The sequence below is a fragment of the Trichosurus vulpecula genome, chromosome 7 (genome assembly GCF_011100635.1).
Source record: "Trichosurus vulpecula isolate mTriVul1 chromosome 7, mTriVul1.pri, whole genome shotgun sequence".
NCBI lineage: Eukaryota > Metazoa > Chordata > Mammalia > Diprotodontia > Phalangeridae > Trichosurus > Trichosurus vulpecula.
The window spans coordinates 116263720-116285657 of record NC_050579.1 but is presented as its reverse complement, the minus strand read 5'-3'; the positions used below and the strand labels follow the sequence as shown (position 1 = coordinate 116285657).

Below are 21938 nucleotides of genomic sequence, written 5' to 3'. Positions count from 1 at the left end.
GAAGAAGGAAAAAACCAGAAGCATGAAAACCAATTAGGAGACAGTTACAGTAATCCAAAGAGGTGATAAAGGATGTGTGAATGGAAAGAGGGAAATGGATGAAAGATATATTATAAAGTCACAATCAACAAGATTTGGCAAACTGATAAGACATGAGGAACAAGGTGTAATAACAGTGCTACTTGCTGCTGCTGTGGCTATGTAAGGCCAATAATACCAGCACACAGGAGGGCTACTAGCACAGGTTGTTTGATCTGCTTTTCTAAGGAAAGCAACTTTAAAGGATATACAGTTTCACTTTAATTAAACATACATATGTCATTCACTTAATTCAGGGGAAAAAGTCAGCACCCTCAACTTCAGAGCAAATACAAACAGAAATTACAAACAGAGGAAATATAAACAGAGCAAATAACACAAATCAACAGACAGGCTTCTAGCTGTCTGACCAAAGCTATACATACATAGTTACCAGAGAGAGACGCACCAACATCTGGGAGGCTCCTTAATGGCTACCCAGAGTTGCCACATGAACACTCTTCCCATGAGTGAGCCACCAAAGCAAAACCTCTCCTCTAGCAGTTCTGAGAGTTCTCAATTCTCGAATCTGAGTTGATTGGCTATCCTCTGGGTATATATACCCTTTTTCAGGGCCTCAAGGCTTCATACCTCTCATGACCTAATTAGCAAAAGGCTATGGGCCTTCCTACAAACAAAGGCAAGACTCAATCAAAGGCACTTGATTGCCTTAGTGCTGAGAAGCACTCCAAAAGAAAAAAACAGTAAAAAGTTCCACTTTGCTTGCCCTTACACAAGGGAATAGGAAAAATCATTAATGACATTGAAATTTCATGCTAAAGTGACTAGAAGTATGTTAGTGTCCTCAGAAGAAATAAGGAAATTTGCAGGTTGGATTAGTTTAGGCGGAAAGAGTGGTATATTCTGTTATAGACCTGTTGAGTTTGCAATACCATTAGATCATCAAGGTGGTGACATTTAACATGTGCATTTATGCAGGACTAGAATTTAGGAGAGAAATTGTGAATAGATGTATAGATTTGTGTGTCATCTGCATAGGGGTGGAAATTGAACCTGTAGAGGCTGATAAAATCATCAAGAGAGATTATTTCAGAGAAAGAAGAGGGTGGAGATGAAGTTTTGAGGGACACTTGGCTATAAAGAATGAGAGGTGTCTGATAGGACCACCCAATGATAGATATTGAAAAAGGACTTTAGGCAGCTAGGAACAAGCTAGTAGTAGAAAGGAAAAAATTGACAATAAGAGAAATTAGCTGTGGATGGGATCAGGAGAACAAGTTGGAAATTTAGGTTTGGGAAGGAGAAAAACCACTTCTTCAAAAATGAAAGCAAAGGATAGATGAAGGCATATAGGGATTTTTTTATTCTCCCATTAAAGATGTCACAATTTCTGCTCTTTACTTACTTCTGTTACATCTAATTTGTCTTTTTGCACATTGATTATCATTTAGCACATATTCACTCTAATTTGTATGTGTTTGAGTAACAAATATGTATACATGTCTGAGTGCCAGCTTTCGTTGTTAGATTTTGTTTTGGAGACTTTTGATAGTCTAAGTTTTTCATTTTCTTTCAGTATATAAATTTACTATTCCCTTAGTGGGTTTAGTTTTCCTTCATAATATTAGTCATTTTATTTCATGAGTTTTCTTTGTATATTTTAATAATAATGTAATATAACATTAAGAAAAAATATAAACACATTTAATGTAATAATTTCTTCTCTTATTATGCTTGGATACATATTTTACCTTTCTTGGTGCTGGATTTGGATTTATAGCAAATGTATTTAATAGAAACAGACTATATGGCTCTTTGGTGATCCAGAATGTTTTAGAGAAACAAGTTAGAGAGTAAGCCTGAGGAAAATTTATAATAAAATTTTTGGTTTACTAATGAGATTAAAAGACTATATTAATTCAGAATAAGTTGAAAATAGGGTTATTAAAAATGGTACTAAGGATATTTATAAATTAAATAATATTAGATTCTTATAAAAACAGGAGTCCACATGTGTCCTAATTATAAAATACCCATAAATCACAAAAAATTTAAGAGTTATTAGAGACATTGATAGACTAAAAAAAAGCAGTACAAGTAAAATTAGTCTCAAGTGAAGTTGCTCAATATTAAATACAATTTGAGGACTTCTTGATTAAATGAAGATCAGGAGCTTCAGACAGGAAGTATAGTTAGAGATAGAAGGATGGGGAATGAACTCAGTCTTAAAACAATTTTGTTTTTTATTTTACCCCTTACTTATACCTACCAAAAATTTGTTATACAGCTGCATCGTTAAAGACTTGGCTACACAGTAGTTTCCTTTCTAATCTTTGTCAAAAAAAAAAAAAGGCAGATGTTTAATGGTGTGGTGACTGATAAAGTTTTCTTAGAATTTGGTAGTTGAAGAGAGAAGTGGGAGTCAGTAGCAGCAATAGATAGATCACCTACAAAAACACTGCTTTCATCTTCATGAACTCAGAAATTCCTTTATTTCGTCACAATCTATTGGTATAACACCTCTCCCCTGTCCCTCTGCCTCATAACCCTTAAACCCTGTTCTTTGTTTTTACTGTGACTTCTAATCCCTTGACCCTTCAGTTCTTTCCCAAGCCATCACCCCTGCACCAGCTACACTGTCCTCCCATCCTCATCTTGTTCCCTTGGTGAATCTGTTCAACTCTACATTGTTCTCAAGAGTTCCTTGCCCCTTTATCCTGTCACTGATCTTGCCCTAACAACCTCCAGTTTCATATTACTCCCACTGTCTGCTGCCTGTAAGTACTACTAGTTATGGGCTGCTTAAAGAAGCCAGAGAAAATCACAATACTGTGCAGATTAGGTCCACTACAAGTTTATGTTAAATAATCTCAACTGAGCCCACACTGTAGCAATGCACTTCTTGAGATGAGTGCAATTGAGGAATTGGGAGAGACACAGAGGTTGCGAATGTAAGAGCTTTGCACAGTAGCAGGATATGTGGAAGAGGATAGAGTTTGGGGGGAAATGTAATAAATTTGCTGGCATTTATTGAGTTTGCTGGAATTTATTGTCTGCAGAAAATCATCTCTAGGCTATGCTCCTGACTCTCATGATCTTTCTCTGCAATGCTCCAGAAACTCATTCATCCTAGAAGTTCACTGTACCTCTGGACTTGGGCTTCAGCCACATCCTGTGGCTTCTCCCATTATTTGACAAGTTCTTCTCAAAACTTTAATTTTAAGAAAGAGACCCAAGCCATCCACGTTTTCATTTCTCTCCAGACTGCACTCCCAGTTCCTAGTCCCTGGCACTTCCCCTCCCTCACCCACACCCCACTGTCTTTATTTCAGTTTATGTTTGTATTCCCTGTTCTGAACACCATGCCTAAGACATAGTAAGTACTTATACTTGTGTGAGCTAGTGGAGGATTAGGATGAAATATAGTGAGCTCCATCCTCCATCTCTTTGATTTCCCTCCCTTTTCCCCAATAAAAACTCCTTCAAAGAAATCTAGAAAATGTGCCAAGGCCAAGATGGCAGCTGTAAAGCAGGGACTAGCGTGAGCTCCCCACCGAGTCCCTCCAAAAACCTATAAAAAATGGCTCTGAACCAATTCTAGAACTGCAGAACCCACAAAATAGCAGAGGGAAGCAGGGCGCTAGCCCAGGACAGCCTGGATGGTCTCTGGGTAAGGTTTATCCCGCACGGAGCTGGGAGCGGAGCAGAGCCCAGCATGGGCGGCGTGGACCAACCAGACCAGGAGCCAAGCGGAGCGTGCCCTAGCACCCTGAATCAGTGAGCTGCAGCAGTTACCAGACTTCTCAACCCACAAACACCAAAGACAACAAGAAGGTTAGTGGGAAAAGCTGCCGGAGTGGAAGGAGTTCGAGGTTTGGCTACTGCCCCAGGGGCTGGAGAGGTGGGACAGCTACAGAACTACAGCTGCAGTTGCTTCTGGCCCCAGGCCCACCTGGTGGGAGGAGTTAAGTGGCGGATCTGAGCAGGAGTGAACAGCCTGCTAAAGATCTAAGTCCAGTCCGGGTTGGGGGTTCTTGGGAAAGGAGGAGTGCTGTGTGGCAGAGCTGGCACATCCGCCCAAGCTTGGAACATAGTTCTCTTAACTCTACAAGCAGTCATACCCCACTGAAAAACTCAAGGGTCAAGTTAGTTGGCTGGGAACATGGCCAGGCAACGAAAACGTACCCAGATTCAGTCTCAGACTCTGGAATCTTTGTTTGGTGACAAAGAAGACCAAAACATACAGCCAGAAGAAGTCAACAGAGTCAAAGAACCTACAACAAAAGCCTCCAAGAAAAACATGAACTAGTCTCAAGCCATGGAAGAGCTCAAAAAGGATTTGGAAAAGCAAGTTAGAGAAGTAGAGGAAAAATTGGGAAGAGAAATGAGAAGGATGCGAGAAAACCATGAAAAACAAGTCAATGACTTGCTAAAGGAGAACCAAAAAAATACTGAAAAATACACTGAAGAAAACAACGCCTTAAAAAATAGACTACCTCAAATGGCAAAAGAGCTCCAAAAAGCCAATGAGGAGAAGAATGCCTTGAAAGGCAGAATTACCCAAATGGAAAAGGAGGTCCAAAAGACCACTGAAGGAAATACTGCCTTAAAAATTAGATTGGAGGGGGCGGAGCCAAGATGGCTGCATGAAGGCAGCCTCTTACCGGAGCTCTCTCACAAGGTCTGTCAGATTCCCATAAAAAAGTGAATTTGAGCAGATTTGAGAGAGTCAGAAACCGCGAGCAGTCTGCGTGGGGCAAATTTCCGAGCCGGGAGAGTCTGAAAAGGCCAGAGGAACGAACCTGCAGGCGCGGAGAGTGCTCGGTGCGGGGCTGCTCCAGACCAAGGCGGAAGCGGCCGGCCGGGAAATCCACGTGGGAGACGGGCTGGGAGAAAGCTGGGCGCCCGGGAGATCCCCAGGCCTCCCAACACAGGACGGCAGTCTCTGGGAGCGACGAGAGGCAGCGCAACGCCACCAGCCGCGAAAACACCCACTCCTGACGCTTGCAAAACTCAGGATCTCGGCCTCTTGAACTTCCGGAAGACTCAATGGCTAGGTAAGCGGCTCTAACCCCTCCCCCCCTCACCCAGAGAATTCCTCGGGAAAAAAAAAAAAGAGAACTGAAACAGAGGAGAGAGTAGTGGGGCTTCACAGGACAAATACTAGAAGCTCATTAGTCCCAGAGGGGAAGAGTCGGCAGGGGGCCAAGCCAGGAGCCCAGACGTAACCTTGCTCCCCCAGGGGAAGCGCCAGTCATTAGCTCAAACAACAATCAGCTGAGACCATTGCTGAAAAGCAAGGGCTGGAGAGCACCCACAGGGAGTGAGACGCCAGGGAGCCAGACCCCTCCCCCACACCTCAGGAAACTGAAGGTTATAATTTTAGACTCACAACCCCCAGAATAAGAAAGCTGGGACAGAAAGCCCTGAGACTCACAGATAGAAATTCGTTCTAACGCCAGCAAAAGGCAATCCAACATGAAGAAGAACACAAAAAAACCGAGGACAATAGATTCTTTTTATGGAGACAGGCAGGATCAAAATATCGAGGTAGAAGAAGATAGCAATGACACGGTAGATACATCAGATACCTCAAAAGCTAATATGATCTGGTCTCCAGCCCAAAAAGCACTGCTGGAAGAGCTAAAAGAGGATTTTAAAAACCAAATTAGGGAGCTAAAAGAAAATATGGAAAAAATGGAAAAAAGGGAGAAAAAATCCACTGACGAAATCAAGTCCCTAAAGAATAAGATTGGCGAAATGGCTATGGAGATTCAGAATCTAGAGAGAGAAAAGGACACCCTGAGAGGTGAAATCAACCAATTGAAAATGGAGGCTCAAAAGCAAAATGTAAACACTAACTCATTTAAAATTAGACTTGAGCAAGTGGAAGCTAATGAATCTATGAGGCATCAAGAAGTAATAAAACAAAATGTAAAGAATGAAAAAATAGAAAAAAATGTGAAATATCTGATTGGCAAAACAACTGACCTGGAAAATAGATCCAGGAGAGACAATTTGAGAGTTATTGGTCTACCGGAAATCCACGATGAAAAAAGGAGCCTTGACAGTATCTTCGAAGAAATTATCAAAGACAACTGCCCAGAGGTCCTAGAACCAGAGGGCAAAATAGTCATTGAAAGAATTCACCGATCACCCCCTGAAAGAGATCCCAAACTGAAAACACCAAGAAATATTATAGCCAAATTTCAGAGCTATAAACTTAAGGAGAAAATACCGCAAGCAGCCAAAAAGAAGCAATTCAAATATCGTGGAACTACAGTCAGGATCACGCAGGATCTCTCAGCTTCCACATTAAAAGACAGGAGAAATTGGAATATGATATTCCGAAGGGCAAAGGAGCTGGGACTACAACCAAGGATCAACTACCCAGCAAAACTAAGCATAATTTTCCAGGCAAGGCGATGGACATTCAATGAAATAAGGGAATTCCAGACCTTCCTGATGAAAAGGCCAGAACTCAATGGGAAATTTGATCTCCAAATACAAACCTCAAGAGAGACATAAAAAGGTAACCGGGGGAAAAACCCCACAAACTTCATTAACCAATAAGCTTAGGTTGTTTACATCTTTATGTGGGATTATATCATCTTATGTATGTTTTTTATGTATATATATATACATATACATATATAAGTCATTCTTGTGAATGGTACAACTATTGTGACAAATGAAAGGGATATACATAGGTTGTGAATGCCTGTATAAATTAACTGATGTAAAGATATAAAATATAAATAAGAGATATAAAGGGAGGGCTATGAGGGAAGTGGTAAGAAGGTTGTAGAAAAGGGTAAATAACACCAAAGGAAGTGGCAAAAAAACATATTATAGTAGAGGGAAAGAAGGGAGGGAGAAGAGCAGTATTTGAGCTTTACTGTCATCTGATCTAGTTCAAGAAGGGAATAACATACTCTGATAAGTTTAGAAATCTAACTTGTCCTACGGGAAGTGGGAGGGAAAGGGGGGAAAAAGGGAGGGGGGAGGGCAGAAGGAAGAGGAGAAGTAGCAAGTGGGTAACGGTAAGATAAGGGAGGGGAATAAAGAGGGAGGGTTAACTGAGGAAAGCGGCAGTCAAAAGCAAAAATTAGATTGGAGCAAGTAGAAGCTAGTGACTTTATGAGAAATCCAGATATTATCAAACAGAACCAAAGGAATGAAAAGATGGAAGACAATGTAAAATATCTCATTGGAAAAACCACTGACCTGGAAAATAGATCCAGGAGAGATAATTTAAAAATTATTGGACTACCTGAAAGCCATGCTCAAAAAAAGAGCCTCGATCTCATCTTTCAAGAAATTATCAAGGAGAACTGCCCTGATATTCTAGAGCCACAGGCCAAAATAGAAATTAAAAGAATCCACCAATCGCCTCCTCAAATAGATCCCAAAAAGAAATCTCCTAGGAATATTGTCGCCAAATTCCAGAGCTCCCAGATCAAGGAGAAAATACTACAAGCATCCAGAAAGAAACAATTTGAGTATTGTGGAAACACAATCAGAACAGCCCAAGATCTAGCAGCTTCTACATTAAGAGATCGAAGGGCTTGGAATACGATATTCTGGAGGTCAATGGAGCTAGGATTAGAACCAAGAATCACCTACCCAGCAAAACTGAGTATCATCCTCCAAGGAAAAATATGGATTTTCAATAAAATAGAGGACTTTCAAGTTTTCTCAGTGAAAAGACCAGAGCTGAATAGAAAAATTGACTTTCAAACACAAGAATCAAGAGAAGAATGAAAAGCTAATCAAGAAAAAGAACAAGAAAAAGAAATTGCAAGGGACTTACTAAAGTTGAACTGTTTTGTTTACATTCCTACATGGAAAGTTGATGTGTATGATTCGTGAGACCTCAGTATTAGGGTACCTGAAGGAAATAGGCATATACATGTATATATATATGTGTGTGTGTGTGTGTGTGTGTGTGTGTATGTTTATGTATATATATATATATATGTTTATATATATGTATATGTGAGTGTGTATGTATGTATATATGTATGCATATATATAGAGAGAGAGAGAGAAAGAGGGCACTGGGTGAGTTGAAAATCTTGCTCTCATCAGATTTGACCTGAGGAGGGAATACCATACATACTCAATTGGGTATCTTACCCCACAGGAAAAAAGGAGGAAGAAGAAAAAAAAAGAGGGGATGATAGAAGGGAGGGCAGATGGGGATGGAGGTAATCAAAAACAAACACTTTCAAAAGGGGACAGGGTCAAGGGACAAAATTCAATAAAGGGGGATAGGTTAGGAAGGAGCAAAATATAGTGAGTCTTTCACAACATGAGTATTGTGGAAGGGTTATACATAATGATACACATGTGGCCTGTGTTGAATTGCTTGACTTCTTAGGGAGGTTGGGTGGGAAGGGAAGAGGGCAGAGAATTTGGAACTCAAAGTTTTAAAAACAGAAGTTCAAAAACAAAAAGGAACAAAAAAAGTTTTTGCATGCAACTAGAAAATAAGATACACATGCAAAGGGGCATAGAAATTTATCTTGCCCTACAAGAAAGGAAGGGAAAAGGGGATGGGAGGGTAGTGGGGTGACAGAAGGGAGGGCTGACTGGGGAACATGGCAACCAGAATATACGCCATCTTGGAGTGGGGGGGGTGGGTAGAAATGGGGAGAAAATTTGTAATTCAAACTCTTGTGAAAATCAATGCTGAAAACTAAATATATTTTAAAAAATAATAATTAATTAATTAATTAATTAATTTTTAAAAATAAAAAAGAAAATGTGCCAAACTGAAATCTGTCTAGGAAATCCAAGGGAAAAAAACACAGTGAGCCATTTTTCTAGCGTTGGTCAGCATCAGGCTGTGCATCAGGGCAAAAGGAAATGCCATCCAGACACTTTGTTATCTACTGCCCCATCCAGTGTCACAGTTCTAAGGCAGACTGAGGAAGGGACCTGCACCCAGGAGTGGCATGCCAGGGCGAGGAGCAATTGCAAGCACTAGACAGTGTACTGAGAGAAGAGTGATGTCAGCAGCGTGCAGCACAGGCTGGCTCAGATCCCAGGAGCCAAGGAGTATATTCTCAGTGCCTATTCTAGCCAAGTCTGAAACCTGCAGATGAATAACCAGGACAAACCAAAGAGAAACTTACAGTTCTGTCCCTCTGAACCAGTAGAGCTTTCCAGCTACCCAAGAGAAGATGAATTTAGTAACAGTCGAGTGTTGCTCAGACCCAAACCCAGGTCAGGAACTTTAGAGCTCAGAAAAGGAGGGTAGCAATCAGACTTTGTCTTGGATAAGACCACATTGGAGCACTGAAAGCTTGCTCGTTCCCTATTCCTGACATCTGGGGATAATACAATACTCAATACCTCAAGAAAGCAATGGCAGGACCAGCCCAGATGTTACCTCCAAAAGTACACAGAGCCTGGCCCTAATTTGAGCCTGGAGTCAGGAAGTATGTTGGAAGAATGAGCAAAAAAAAAAAAGGAAAGAAAGAAAAGAAAGACTCCCATCATAAAAACTATTGTGGTAACAGAGATTTACTTTCTTCCCCTGAGGCAGTCAGGGTTAAGTGATTGCACAGCTGGTGAGTGTCAGGTGTCTAAGGCCAGATTTGAACTCACATCCTCCTGATTCCCAAGCTGGTGCTCTATCCACTGAGCCTCCTACCTTCCCCTAGTGACAGAGACTTTCAAGACACAACCCAGGAGAAGAGAATGAGGTCAAAACATTTACAAGCAAATCCTCAAGGAAAAATCCAGCTTAGGTACAAACTCAACTAGTATTCCTAGAATAAATAAAGTAAGAGTTAAAAAAATTTTTTTTTAATAAATGAAGTGAGAGCTCTAGAGGAAAAAAATTGAAAAGAAATCAGAGCTGTGAAAGAAAGAATTGGAAAAGGAATTATCATCTTGGCACAAGAGGTACAAAACCTTGCCCAGGCAACAAACTCCCTGCAAATAGAGGCCAGTCACTCTGAAAAAAACAAGAAATATAATTGAAAGATGGGGAAAAAAATAAAAACATAAGGGATCTTGTAGCAAAAATAACTAGCCAGAGAAGCAGATTGAAGAGAAAGAAATTTAATAATGATAAGGCTACCTGAACACTATGACCAAAAAAAATAAAAAAGGTTCAAAATCACATTTCAATTAATCATAAAATAAAACTGTCCGGATCTCTTAGAACCAGAGGGCAAAATGTGTATCAAAAAAATGAAAAATATGCTCCTGAAAGAAACCCCAAAATGAATACTCCCAGGATCATCATGGCCAAAACCCAGAACTTTGTAATCAATGAAAAAAAAAAATACTGCAGGCAGCCAGAAGGAAAGAATTCAAGTACCAAAGAGCAACAGTCAGAATCACACATGATTTAGAAGCCACCATCATAAAAGAACATAGAGTTTGGAGTGTGATATTCCACAGGGTTAAAGTCAAGAATAACTTTCCCAACAAAATTCTCTTCTATTTTTTCATTCTTTTCATTTTTCTTTAATTATTTCTTGATCTCTTGTAACTTCTCTGGCTTCTCCTTGCCCAGTTCTGATTTTTAGGGAGTTGTTTTCTTCCTCAAGATTCTGGATCTCCTTTTCTAATTGGTTGACTTTCTTTTCATAATCTTCTCATTTTTCTTGGACTGTTTTTTTTTCAGTTTCCTCAGTCTTTCTCATTTGATTTTTAAAGTTCTTCTATGAATTCTTTTTGGGCAGGTGACCATTTGATGTTACTCTTTGGGGTAGAAGAGGGATTCTTTGCTTCAGTATCCTCCTCTGAAGACAAACCCTTGGCTTTTTTATTGCCATAGTAACTATGGTTGACTGCTTTCTCCTTTGCCTATGTGGTAGTGGTGTTTTTATTTGTAGTAGCTTAGTTTTTGTAATCACCTCTAGCACTGGGGTATGGGCAATGGTGCCTCTGACCTCAGATCCTCCTTCAGTTCTTCCCTCTGGCCTAGAAATGGAAACCAAGACTTCCAGCGTCCTGTAAGTGCCCATGGCCAGTGCCCCACTGCTTCTGCACTCACCAGGCTTGTGCTGGTTCCTCCTAGCCCCAGGCTACATCTACACAGCGCAGCTGGGTCTGGCGTTTCTTGTCAGTAGAGGTTTACAGTCTTCCCCAGTTCAGATGCCCAACTCCCCTCACTGTCCTGAAATGTAAAAGTTACTGTGGCTGGGGCTGAGGCAGCCTCCCAAACCAGCTAACCCCAGGGCTTGCCATTTGTTGGTCCTAGCCCCTAGAGGTGTTTACTCTTCACAGGGACTAAACTTTGTCCTGGGATTTTTCTTGAGATCCTATCCAGTTATCCCAGGAGGACCCATGTTCTGCCCCTACTCTTTATTTTTTTCTGCTCATGCCCTGAGGCACTATTTTATCTCTTTTGTGGGGGAATATCTTGAGAGCTTGGAATTTTCTCACCTATTCGTCCATCTTCCCAAAATCCTGTCCCCTTTTTTTTTTTTTTCTTTAAAAGGCAGTATAGTGGCTAGAGAGCTGGCCTCAGAATCAGGAAGACCTGGGTTCAGGTCCCATCTCTGACAAATACTGGCTTTGTAACCCTCAACAAATCAATTAACCTGTCAGTACCCTAAGCAACTCTGACTATAAATTACAGAGAAAGCACTAGTTATGGTATGGAGGGAATTCACATGGAGCTCCCTATACCAATGAAATCACAGAGTGTGATCATCTGGATTAGATAGGGTAATATATTATAAGGTACTTGGCAAAATTTTCAAGGCCTTTCTAGATTGATGGAAGGTAAACTCCTTGGGTTCAGAAGTTGGTTCATTATTTTCTTTGTATCCCCAGGAATAGCATAGTGTGTGGCACGCAGTAGAAATATAAATCTGGGAATCATCTACATAGAGATGATAATGGAACCCACAAGAGCTTTTGAGATCACCAAATGAAATAGTATAGAGCAAAAAAAGAAGAGAGCCCAAGATAGACCCGTTTACAGGACACCATGGTTAGTGATCATGATATAGATGAAAAACAAGGAAAGGAAACTAAAGGTCAGTCAGACATATAAGGGAATTAGTATCTCAGAAGCCCCGAAAGGTGAGAGTACCCAGAAGGAGAGGTGATCAACAACGTCAGATGCTGCAGAGGTCAACAAGAATTAGAACTGAGAAAAGATCATTCAGTTTGGCAACCGAGGACATGAGGAGAGCAGTTTCAGTTGAGTATGTGGTTGATATTTTGAGTAACCTAAGAGAAGAAAAAGTTGCCAAAAAAAAAATCTCAGAGTGGTATTATTGGGCAAACTTAAAGTGTGCCTAGGGTAGGGTTTTTATTGTTTATTTTTTCTTTTCCTTACCGTGGTAACTTATTCTATTACTTGAGAGTGGGAGTTAAATATTCCCAGAAGTGTCAGTGCAGGTATCTTAATCAAAATGCCTTTGTCTCAGAAAAATATAATACATGCTAAGAACTGATCCTTAGGAATCAGTTCATTTGAGTACTCATAGACAGTTTTCAGTGATACGGACCTTTTCTTCCCCTCTTTGTATACTCAGTTATTCAGAAAAGAAAAGTTATATCGGTACTTTCTTTTAAAATTTTGGGAGCAAAGCTTTAATCTTGCGCCAACCCTCTTTTTGATAACTTAAGGACTAAACTTTGTTATAAATTTAAACCTACAATTTTGAAAATATAATTTTGCCCTAAAGAGTTGATGATTTTAAATTCTGTTCAGATTCTAATCTTGTCTCTTACCTTTCAACTTTTCACAGTTATATTTAAGGTAGTAAAGAACCACTGGTCATTGCTTGATACAAATATGAAACTTTTTTAAATTTATAAATGTAACAGATGTTTCCCCTCTTTCTCATTTTAAGAATGATTTACTTTCTTCCATATAAAAGTTCAGGATGCACTTTTATCAAAGGGAAATCCTTAAGATATCTGAAAAGAATAGTACGTACTAATATACAGTTTCTACTTCCACCACCAAAAGTTGACGGCGGTGGGGGTGGGGGTGGCAAGAGGGAGGGGGACAAGGAGAAAAGATAGACTATTTAAACAAGTGAAGTTTTTTCCTTTTGCACTCAAAGCAGTAACTATAACAAATGTAAAAGACATTTTGTTTCTCTTTTGAAACAAATTGCTTCTAGTCCTATAATTATTTATGATAGAAGATGTTAGTGATAAATTCAAATACAAGTAACTGAGATGACTTTTCTGTAATTAGTGCTGTCTTTTTTAATTACAGATACTATTATTGTCCTCTTATAGATTAAAAGCTTGTATCAGGTTTGTTATTGTTGTCTTTAAGAATCCACGTATCATATCATAACTCACAAACTCTTCTGCCCAGCAACTTCTGCCCTCCAACTTCTGACCCCACCTAAACAATCCAGACTTATTCCCTCTGCTCCCTTCTTTTGCTTCAAGACTTCAACATAGGTGTCCCACTATCTTTACTTTGCTTATGTTGTTTCTCCCCACCCTCTTCCTCAACAACTTATTCACAAAATGCAAAGTGGTAGTTAAGAGGGCTTTTTTTTAATCTACATTTCTCTGTCAACAGTTATAATTCAAAAGCAGTTTGAAATAAGTAAATGTGTATGACCAAAAAAAAAATACACAATCTGGAGCTTTCTACCAAAAAATACATATAAATTCTCAAAGTTTATTTTTTTATTTTTTATTTTTATTTATTTTTCATGATCAGATATAGCAAATCAAAATCTGTTAAAGTCAGTGAATATAGTTAGGTAATGTAGTAAAACTTCTGTATGATTCCTTGCATGTTTTGTGAGTTTATAATTAAAGGTTTGATGCTTTCATACCTATTTCTACTTTACTGATTTGCAGGTGTAACAGGTAGTACCATACAGCCCACAACGCAGAATATTCCTGTTGTTGATCCAGCCCTTTTCAGTACTATGTCCATAGGTAAGCCTTTATTTATTTGATTTGGGTGTGTTTTATGAGGTTTTTATATTGTTTTCCACTTTATTTTTAAAGATAATAATAAATGAAGAATGCCTCCATTATTGCATGTTATAACCCATACATGACTTATCTTTCTTTGGGATTTTTGTTCTTGTCTTCTGTTCTTCCCCTCAAGATTCACCCAAAGGGCTAGAGACCCCACTCTAGGTCCTTTTTATATTTTGTAAATACCAATGATATACTTGATCTGTTCATCTAATATCATCTTATTCTCATCACAGGAGATACATCTTCTTTTCTGATCATATATTTCCTCAGTGATAGCCTTTGTGCCATTTTCTTACAATTTTGATTTTTAAAATGCAGCATGTTTATATAGCTTTCCAATGTACTTTGGGTCACCTGTGACTTTGATTCTTTAGAGACTGTGGTATTCCAAGATTTGCACCTATGAAAAAGATGGGAGTTTGCACTGGGGGGCAGTTTTGGATTTTTTAAAACACTGTACAGTTTCTCAGGTGCCATCTAGCTCACTGTCTTCCTTTTATACAAATCTAGGCCCACTTCAATGGCCAACCACTTGCCTATCATACTCTGTCCAATGGGCATTTTCATCCATTTAGTTTTTCCTACATGAACTGTTAGGCTAATCTTTTTTAAAAAATAATTAGGGATCTCAATGAAGGAGGCCTTGTAATATTTACAAAAACCAAAATATCATCAATTCAGTAAACATTTATTAAGTGTCTACTATGTGCTAGACATTATGGTAAGTGCTGGGGATACAAGTAAAAAAAAGGAAGACAGTCCCTATACTCAGGGAGCTTACAACATACAGAAGGCATCAGAAAAGGAGGAGGTGGAAAGGGGGCATGGTAACAGTGGAGTTGAATACAAGGGGTGCAGTTGGTGAGAAATGGTCAGGCTGTTGGTCTTCTTTAAATGGAGGCTTTTTGCTTTGCTCTCCAGTCAGAGGGACAGAGACTACTGATGAAATAGGAGTACCAAAGCTGCTATAATCTCCAGGATGATAGGTTGCCTGGCAATGAGCTTTTCCTGGGAGTGTGACAGGGGTGGTATCAAATCCAAGGAATGCAGCTAGTTGAATTGTAATTGAAATTGAATTTATGGACCTAAATCCAGAAAAAGAAAATATCATTTAAAAGGAGAAGAATTTGGAGGACACTACCATCTACAGACAGTCATCTCCTCTATTCCACAAGACATCCTCCATGACAGTAGCAAACACCTTTGGCAAGCTTACATCTTGTTTTATACCTTGCTTAATACTAATGAAAGGAGAAGAACCAGGATGATAAGAATCATACTGTAGGTAGAGAAGACAGTGTGTGTTTAACTTGAAGAAAAGAAGACTCAGGTGGTACGTGATGGCTGTCTTCAAATATTTTAAGTGATGCCATGTGGAATAGAGAATTAACTTGCTCTATTTAGTCTCAGTGGGCAGAGTAAGGAGCAGGAACTTGCAAAGAAGCTACTAACTAGGGGATTACTTTAAAATAATAAAAACTGTCCAAGGGTAGAATGGACTGTGTCCAGTAATGGTGAGTTCTTAGGGGAGAAAAAGTTTATTATTCATACCGTTTTGTTTTAAAATCACAGCCATTTCCGCCTCTCAACTCTCAAGATCTCAGCTCTTCCTTCTCCTCCCTCCTCTCCCCAGCCTTCTAATAGGTTCCTTTTGGAAGGTTTCCATGCAGAAGTGGATGTCAGGGATGCATGCCTTCTCTCTCTGAGATTCTGTAATATAACAAATGGAGAACAATGGGATAAAAGGTTGCTTTAATAGGAATTTTGTTTCACTGAGTCTTGTGACTAGGTAGGGAAATGAAAGCCCAAAGAAGACAGTATCGTGTGTTCTTCATTTATTCAGTACAAATGGTAACCAGGCTAATGTCTACTTAAGCATAATTAAGCTTCAGTTGATAAATAGCTAATTAATTTTTGAGTTTAAGTAAGCTTTAGCAATTAAAGGAGTCATTAACACTTAAATGTTTCATTTTTCATGGAAAAGAACAGTGGAACACTGGGCTATAATAACTTCCTGATTGTAACATGGAAATCAGTGATAATCAGAGTTCCTTCCCTTTTGATCTAAATCTCTAGATCATCATTTCATATAACATATATGTAGTGTGAGTGTGTGTGTGTATATATATATATATATATTACATATTTGTATATATTACATATACATATTATGTAATTATATATTATATAATATATAATACATTTTTATATATAAGCTGTGTTATAGAAATAATATAAGTAAGCAATGAAGATTGGAATAAATTGTATAGACAGTTACAAATTTACAAAATACATTGTGTCCCTAAAGTATGCCTATAAGTTAGAAACTCCCAAATCATTTCCATATAGAAACATTATATATTGTGTTTAGGTTTCCAAGCTATCCCATAAAACCTTGCTTAACTCATTAAGGCCCTGAATTATAGCACTAATAGTATTATCTTGAGTTGTAGATTCTGAAAGCAGGAAATACTGAAGAGAAGTAGACAGTTTCTTTCCTGTTCTTGGACAAGGCATTCTTTTTTAATAGATAACTGTCTTGGATGGCTTTCTGTATCTTTTTCTGTACTTCTCAACCTTCTTTCCAGGTTCCTAATGTCTAATGAGGCCTACCCTAGTCCCCAAAGTATTGAATACTCCAAAAATTATTTTCTTTCTCCTCCAGTCAAAATTCCTATTCTATTAGTATAAAAGTGTTAGTGAGAGAAAACGAGCTGAACCAGTTTTTAGTCTGCAGATTCTTCTAGCGCAAGTGTTCTTAATTAAGTGTCTAGGCATAGATGTTAAGGGGTCTGTGAACTTGGGTGGGGGTGTATGGCCTCTTTATTATGACCTCTCACTGAAATTTAGCATTTCCTTTCATTGTGAATGTAGACAAGTCATTATCCCGAAAAGGGTTTCATAGGCCAAAGTGCCAAAGGTTGTCCATGATACAAAAAAAATGTCAAGAACAAGATTGCTTACTAAGATGAATCTCACTTGGTAGAGTCTCAGGCAATAAAATAAGTGAAAAAATTCTCCAGATTCTATAGATTCTAATGTTCTAGGTCCTATATATCATCCAGATTTTTTTTTCATATTGGTTGCAGTGACAGTAAGAGCTCCAGCCATATTATTAATATATAAGTATATATGTCATTTATAAATTGGGAAAATCCACAGTGACTAATTTTCCTCAAATTCTATGGTTCTTATTTGTATAAAACAAGGCAATAATAGAGTATATGTAGATAACTTTAACTGTTATGGAAGTTTATATTCCTGGTCAACCAGCATTCTGTATTTTAAAATATTGTTTCAAGTGAAATTGAAATTGTGAAGTTATTAATCAATAATCAGTAAGCTTTTATTAATCCTTTACTATGTTGTAGGCACTATGCTGAGTGCTGGGGATACAAAGAAAGGCAAAAGACAGTCCCTGTCTTTAAATAGCTCACAGTCTGATGGGGAAGACAACACCTAAAAAGATGAAAAGGGGAGGGGAGGAAAGCAGTACTGCTGGATAAGAAATAATGCATTGGCTGCCCTGAGGACCCTCCTTAACTGGAGGATCCAAGAGGAAGGAACAAAGGGGTGAAAGATACTGAGAAGGGGTGAGTTTCAGGGTTGATGTGACCTTGCAAAATGATGAGACTCTGATAAAGTCCAGGAATGTTATATATAGTAGACATTATTATATCATCTAGATATAGAAATTAACTAAGAAGCTCTTTGTTTACATTAAACTATTTAATTGGATAATGACCATGTCTGTTACTTACATTTTTTCCCCATTCACACAGGAAATACAGTGAAATTGTCTAGTCAATTCAGCCTATTTGGCAGAAATCCAAGACGGGGAAACAACTTTTTCCTATTACGAACTAAATTAGATTCACAGAGTTAATTGAAAAGAATGAACTTTGGACACATTCATTGTTATTCACAATAATTTTTCTTGAAAGTTACAAAGTTATGTGAAGATTATCAGTTGATTTTTTTCAAGTATATTTTCTTTAGTATCAAAAAGTGTTTTGTAAAGAACTTAGCAAAATATTGGTCATCACTTACTTTGCCAGATGAAGTTTATTCATTTATTTTTGATACTGAGTCTCCATATCTAATCCATGCTAGAAATACATTGGCCACTCTGATCTCACTGATGATCATGGGAGTGTGAAAGTTGCAACCTGGGCTTGTTTGCTCCTCGTTTGGTAGCCTGGTGGCCCTCACTCTCCAGGGCTTGCCGTATCGTTGTTAGACTTACCATATTGGTACTAGACTTAGAGAAAACACCCAGTTAACTTATTAGCACATTGCTGGTCAGAACCCCTGAGCTTGGGTCATCCACCAGCCTCAGTCTCCCCAGTAGCAAGAATTACAGGCATATCCATGTGTAGCTTAAATAATTTTCTTCACCTCTTAGGTGGAACCTAAATTAAGAAGGATCTTTAGTGCTTCTTTATGATCTTTTTAAAAGGTAACAAATAATAACTATGACTTTATTCTTACATTCTACTTAATGCCATCTCACATCAATATGTGGTTACTTAAAACTATCCAAACCATCATACACACACACACACACACACCCTATACATTCTCATTAAGTCTGTGGGAACTCATTCACTTGGTTCGTTGTGACATCTGGACAGGTTTATTTAGAATTGATTCCGTTACTTAATCCCCAGAGTATAGATAGCACTATGCATTCTTTGTTCCTGATAAGAGATAAAGTCCTCCTGGCAATGTAGATTCCTGGTAGCAACCATAATGTTAGCTGATGTGCGCTACAGTTCCAGTGTGTTTATTCTGGCTTTCCAGGTTTTATCAGAATCTGAGAAGGGAAGGAAGCAAAAAACTGAGAGTTGAGTGGCAATTGAACCTGAAAGGGGTAGGGGAGGGGAAGAAAAAAAAAAGAGAAAACTGGGTATTGACAAGTAGCCTAAGGTTGTATGAGAAAACATTAATTAATCAGTAAACATTTCACAAGGACCTATTATATACCAGGCACTGTGCAAAGCACAGGGTTACAAAAAGAAACAAAAGATAGTCCTTGCCCTTGAGGACCTTACAGCTTAATGGGGGAGACTACATGCAAACAAATATATGCAAAGCAAACTGTATGTAGGATAAATTGGAAATAATTAACAGAGGGAAGGCACAGGAATTAAGACAGGTTAGGGAAGAAAGTATGTCTTCATTACATTGGTCTGTTTAGGGACTTTTTGTTTCCATACTACTGTTAGGCCTAGTTCACTTGATCCCCTTCTGTAGTTATAAAAGTCATAAAATGTAAGAGTTGGAAAGGACCTTAGAGATCATATGATGTGACCTCTGTCCAAAAGCATGAACCTCCTGAACAGTATCCCAGCAATCAAATTATTATTCAGCTCCTTCTTGAAGAAAACACTGCTCACCCCCCAAGAAATGAATTCCATCCTTAGATAGTTGTAATGAATATATTTGGGGCAACTAGGTTGGCACAGTGGATAGAGTGCCAGGCCTGGAGTCAGGAAGGCCTGAGTTCAAACTTTACCTCAAACACTTAATAGCTATGTGACCCTGGGCAAGTCACTTACCCCTGCTTGTTTCAATTTTCTCATCTATAGAATGAGCTGGAGAAAGAAATGGCGAATCACTCCAGTATCTTTGCCAAGCAGACTCCAAATGGGTTCATGAAGAGTAGGGCATAACTGAAACAATTGAAAAACTGCAACAATAAAAGAATTACTAAGAAGACTTTCATTATATTGATTTAAAATATACATCCCTGTAATTTCCACACCATTATTGATTCTAGGTCTGCCCTTCAGAACAAGTCATACTTGTGGCACACTGTTAAATATTCGAGATGTCTAGTATGCTATCCCAGTAGTTTACTCTAGACTTAACTATCCCATTTCTTCAGCTAATCTTCATATGAAATGGTTTATAGACCCCTTATCACAGGGGTTCTCATAGTGTGCTTTACACTATAGACCACTGAGACCCTTTCAGAGAATCCTCAAAGTCAAAACTGTTTTCATAATAATACAAAGATGTTTTAATTTCTAATGTGATAAATAGTGTTAGATATAACCCATATTGTTGTTGTTTGTTCCTTCATTTTCAAAGAAGAGTAATTACATCACAGTGTTGGGGTCAGGAAACAATGTGTTTGGCTATGGCTGATCAGTCCAGTATGAGATTGGAAGGTGCTCCACAGATCAGGCACAAGTGGTCTTTTAGGATATTTAGGATGGAGGTGGCTCTGAATTTCTGCAGTTCACCTTTCCTTTGTGCTTCTGTGATTCTGCTTTGCTCATGGAATATAATACCTTCTTTGATAAGGGCAAATGTGCCCATGCTGAGCAGTCCTATGCCAGCATTTCCCATGTCTCACAGTCAATACTAAAATTCTTCAGAGATACCTTGAGAGTGTCCTTATACCACTTCTTCTGACCACCCTATGAAAGCTGAATTTGTGTTCAAGTTCTCTGCAAAATAGTCTTTTGGATAAGTGTGCATTTGGCATTAGGCTTATAAATAAAAACTCTTTGAGGGTCCTTAATAATTTTTAAGAGTATAAAGGGTTCCTGAGACTAAAAAGCTTGAAAACCACTGCCTTACCATTGACATTGCTATTGACGTTTTCCAGATTGTCATTATCTGTTCTGTGAAGTGACTGCTAAGACTAGCCATGTTATTACAAATGTAGTCTAACCAAGGAAAAGTACAATAGAACTTTTATTTTTCTCACACCAGACATTAGACTTATATCATTGTACTCTATTATCAAATAACCTTCAGTTCCCACATCACACTATTAAACTAAGATTATACTGCATTAAAACCACTATATGTTTTGCTCATCAGGGGAATTTATTTTGTTTTTTAGACCTAAGTATATCAATTAATTTAAAAAAAGCATTTATTAAGGGCTTACTGTGTGTTAAGCACTGGGAATACAAATTGAAAAGCAGTGACAGTCTGTGCTTTCAAGAGGCTCACATTCTAATAGTGAGGGCAACACATATAAGAAGTTTTAGCTGCAAGGCAGATGGAAAGGTTCCATCATTCTTACAGTTCAGCAGTAAAGCAGAGGAATGTGTCTTCTTTAATTTCATTTCCACTGATAAAACCCATATACATTCCTAATATTGAACCATTTGACAAAGTCAAGACTTTGGTGGCAAGAACCTTCTTTTCAACATCTTCATTAGCTATAACTTCTGGGGAAGCAAGAGCTGCAGAAGCAGTTAGTTGCCATGTCACATCACAGGGTTTTTTTGGTTTTTTCCTTTGTTTTTTTCTTGGGTGAGGGCTACAGAAGTGGGGCCAAATATAGGCCTGAATGAAGGGAATAAGGATTAATTTCTCCTGCATAAGTGATACCTCTAAACCATGATGTCACCTTAGAAAAACTATAATAATCTTGTATTTTCCCAGGCAGCATCTGTTTATTCACTACAAATCGATAAATATTGACTAAGTCCTATCCTTGTGCAAGATGCCAGAGAGACAAAGTGAAAAACTATTTAGAACCCTGAGCCAGAGCTGCTTTCCAGACTTTCTCTGCTTCCCACCCAAGTAGGGCCCTGCACCAAGAGCATCTCTAGCTCAGGGCTGCCCTGTGGGACAAGACCTTTCCCATTTTCCACCTCACACAGCCTTACACAAGACAGTCTTGAAACCCTAGACACCTGAAAGAGCTCCCATACCGCCTTCTTTCATCAATGAAATCAGTGCCTGGCTCATGGACTTTCTTTCTTCTCTAGCTCCTGCTTACATATTAGACCTCAACATACATTTTAATACTCCATCAAATACTGCTGCTTCTAAGATCCTCAGTGTATTTAGTTCTAATAACTTATTGCTCCATTCTTCTGTACAGAGATGATCATTCCCTTGACCATGCCAGCAGGTGGCACAGTGGATAGAACACTGGGCCTAGAGTCAAGATTACCTGACTTCAGATCTGGCCTCAAACATCTGCT

The 21938-nt window shown here is 38.6% G+C and overlaps 1 protein-coding gene across 2 annotated transcripts in view; it reads left to right on the top strand.

Moving 5' to 3' along the window:
* Positions 1-21938, top strand: part of VTA1 (vesicle trafficking 1) — a 99739-nt gene that overhangs the window by 68959 nt on the left and 8842 nt on the right. For both annotated transcript variants that reach the window (XM_036769250.1, XM_036769251.1), the window contains exon 7: positions 13852-13932. In XM_036769250.1, the coding sequence (XP_036625145.1) occupies positions 13852-13932 (81 nt within the window). The remainder of the gene's footprint in view (positions 1-13851; positions 13933-21938) is intronic.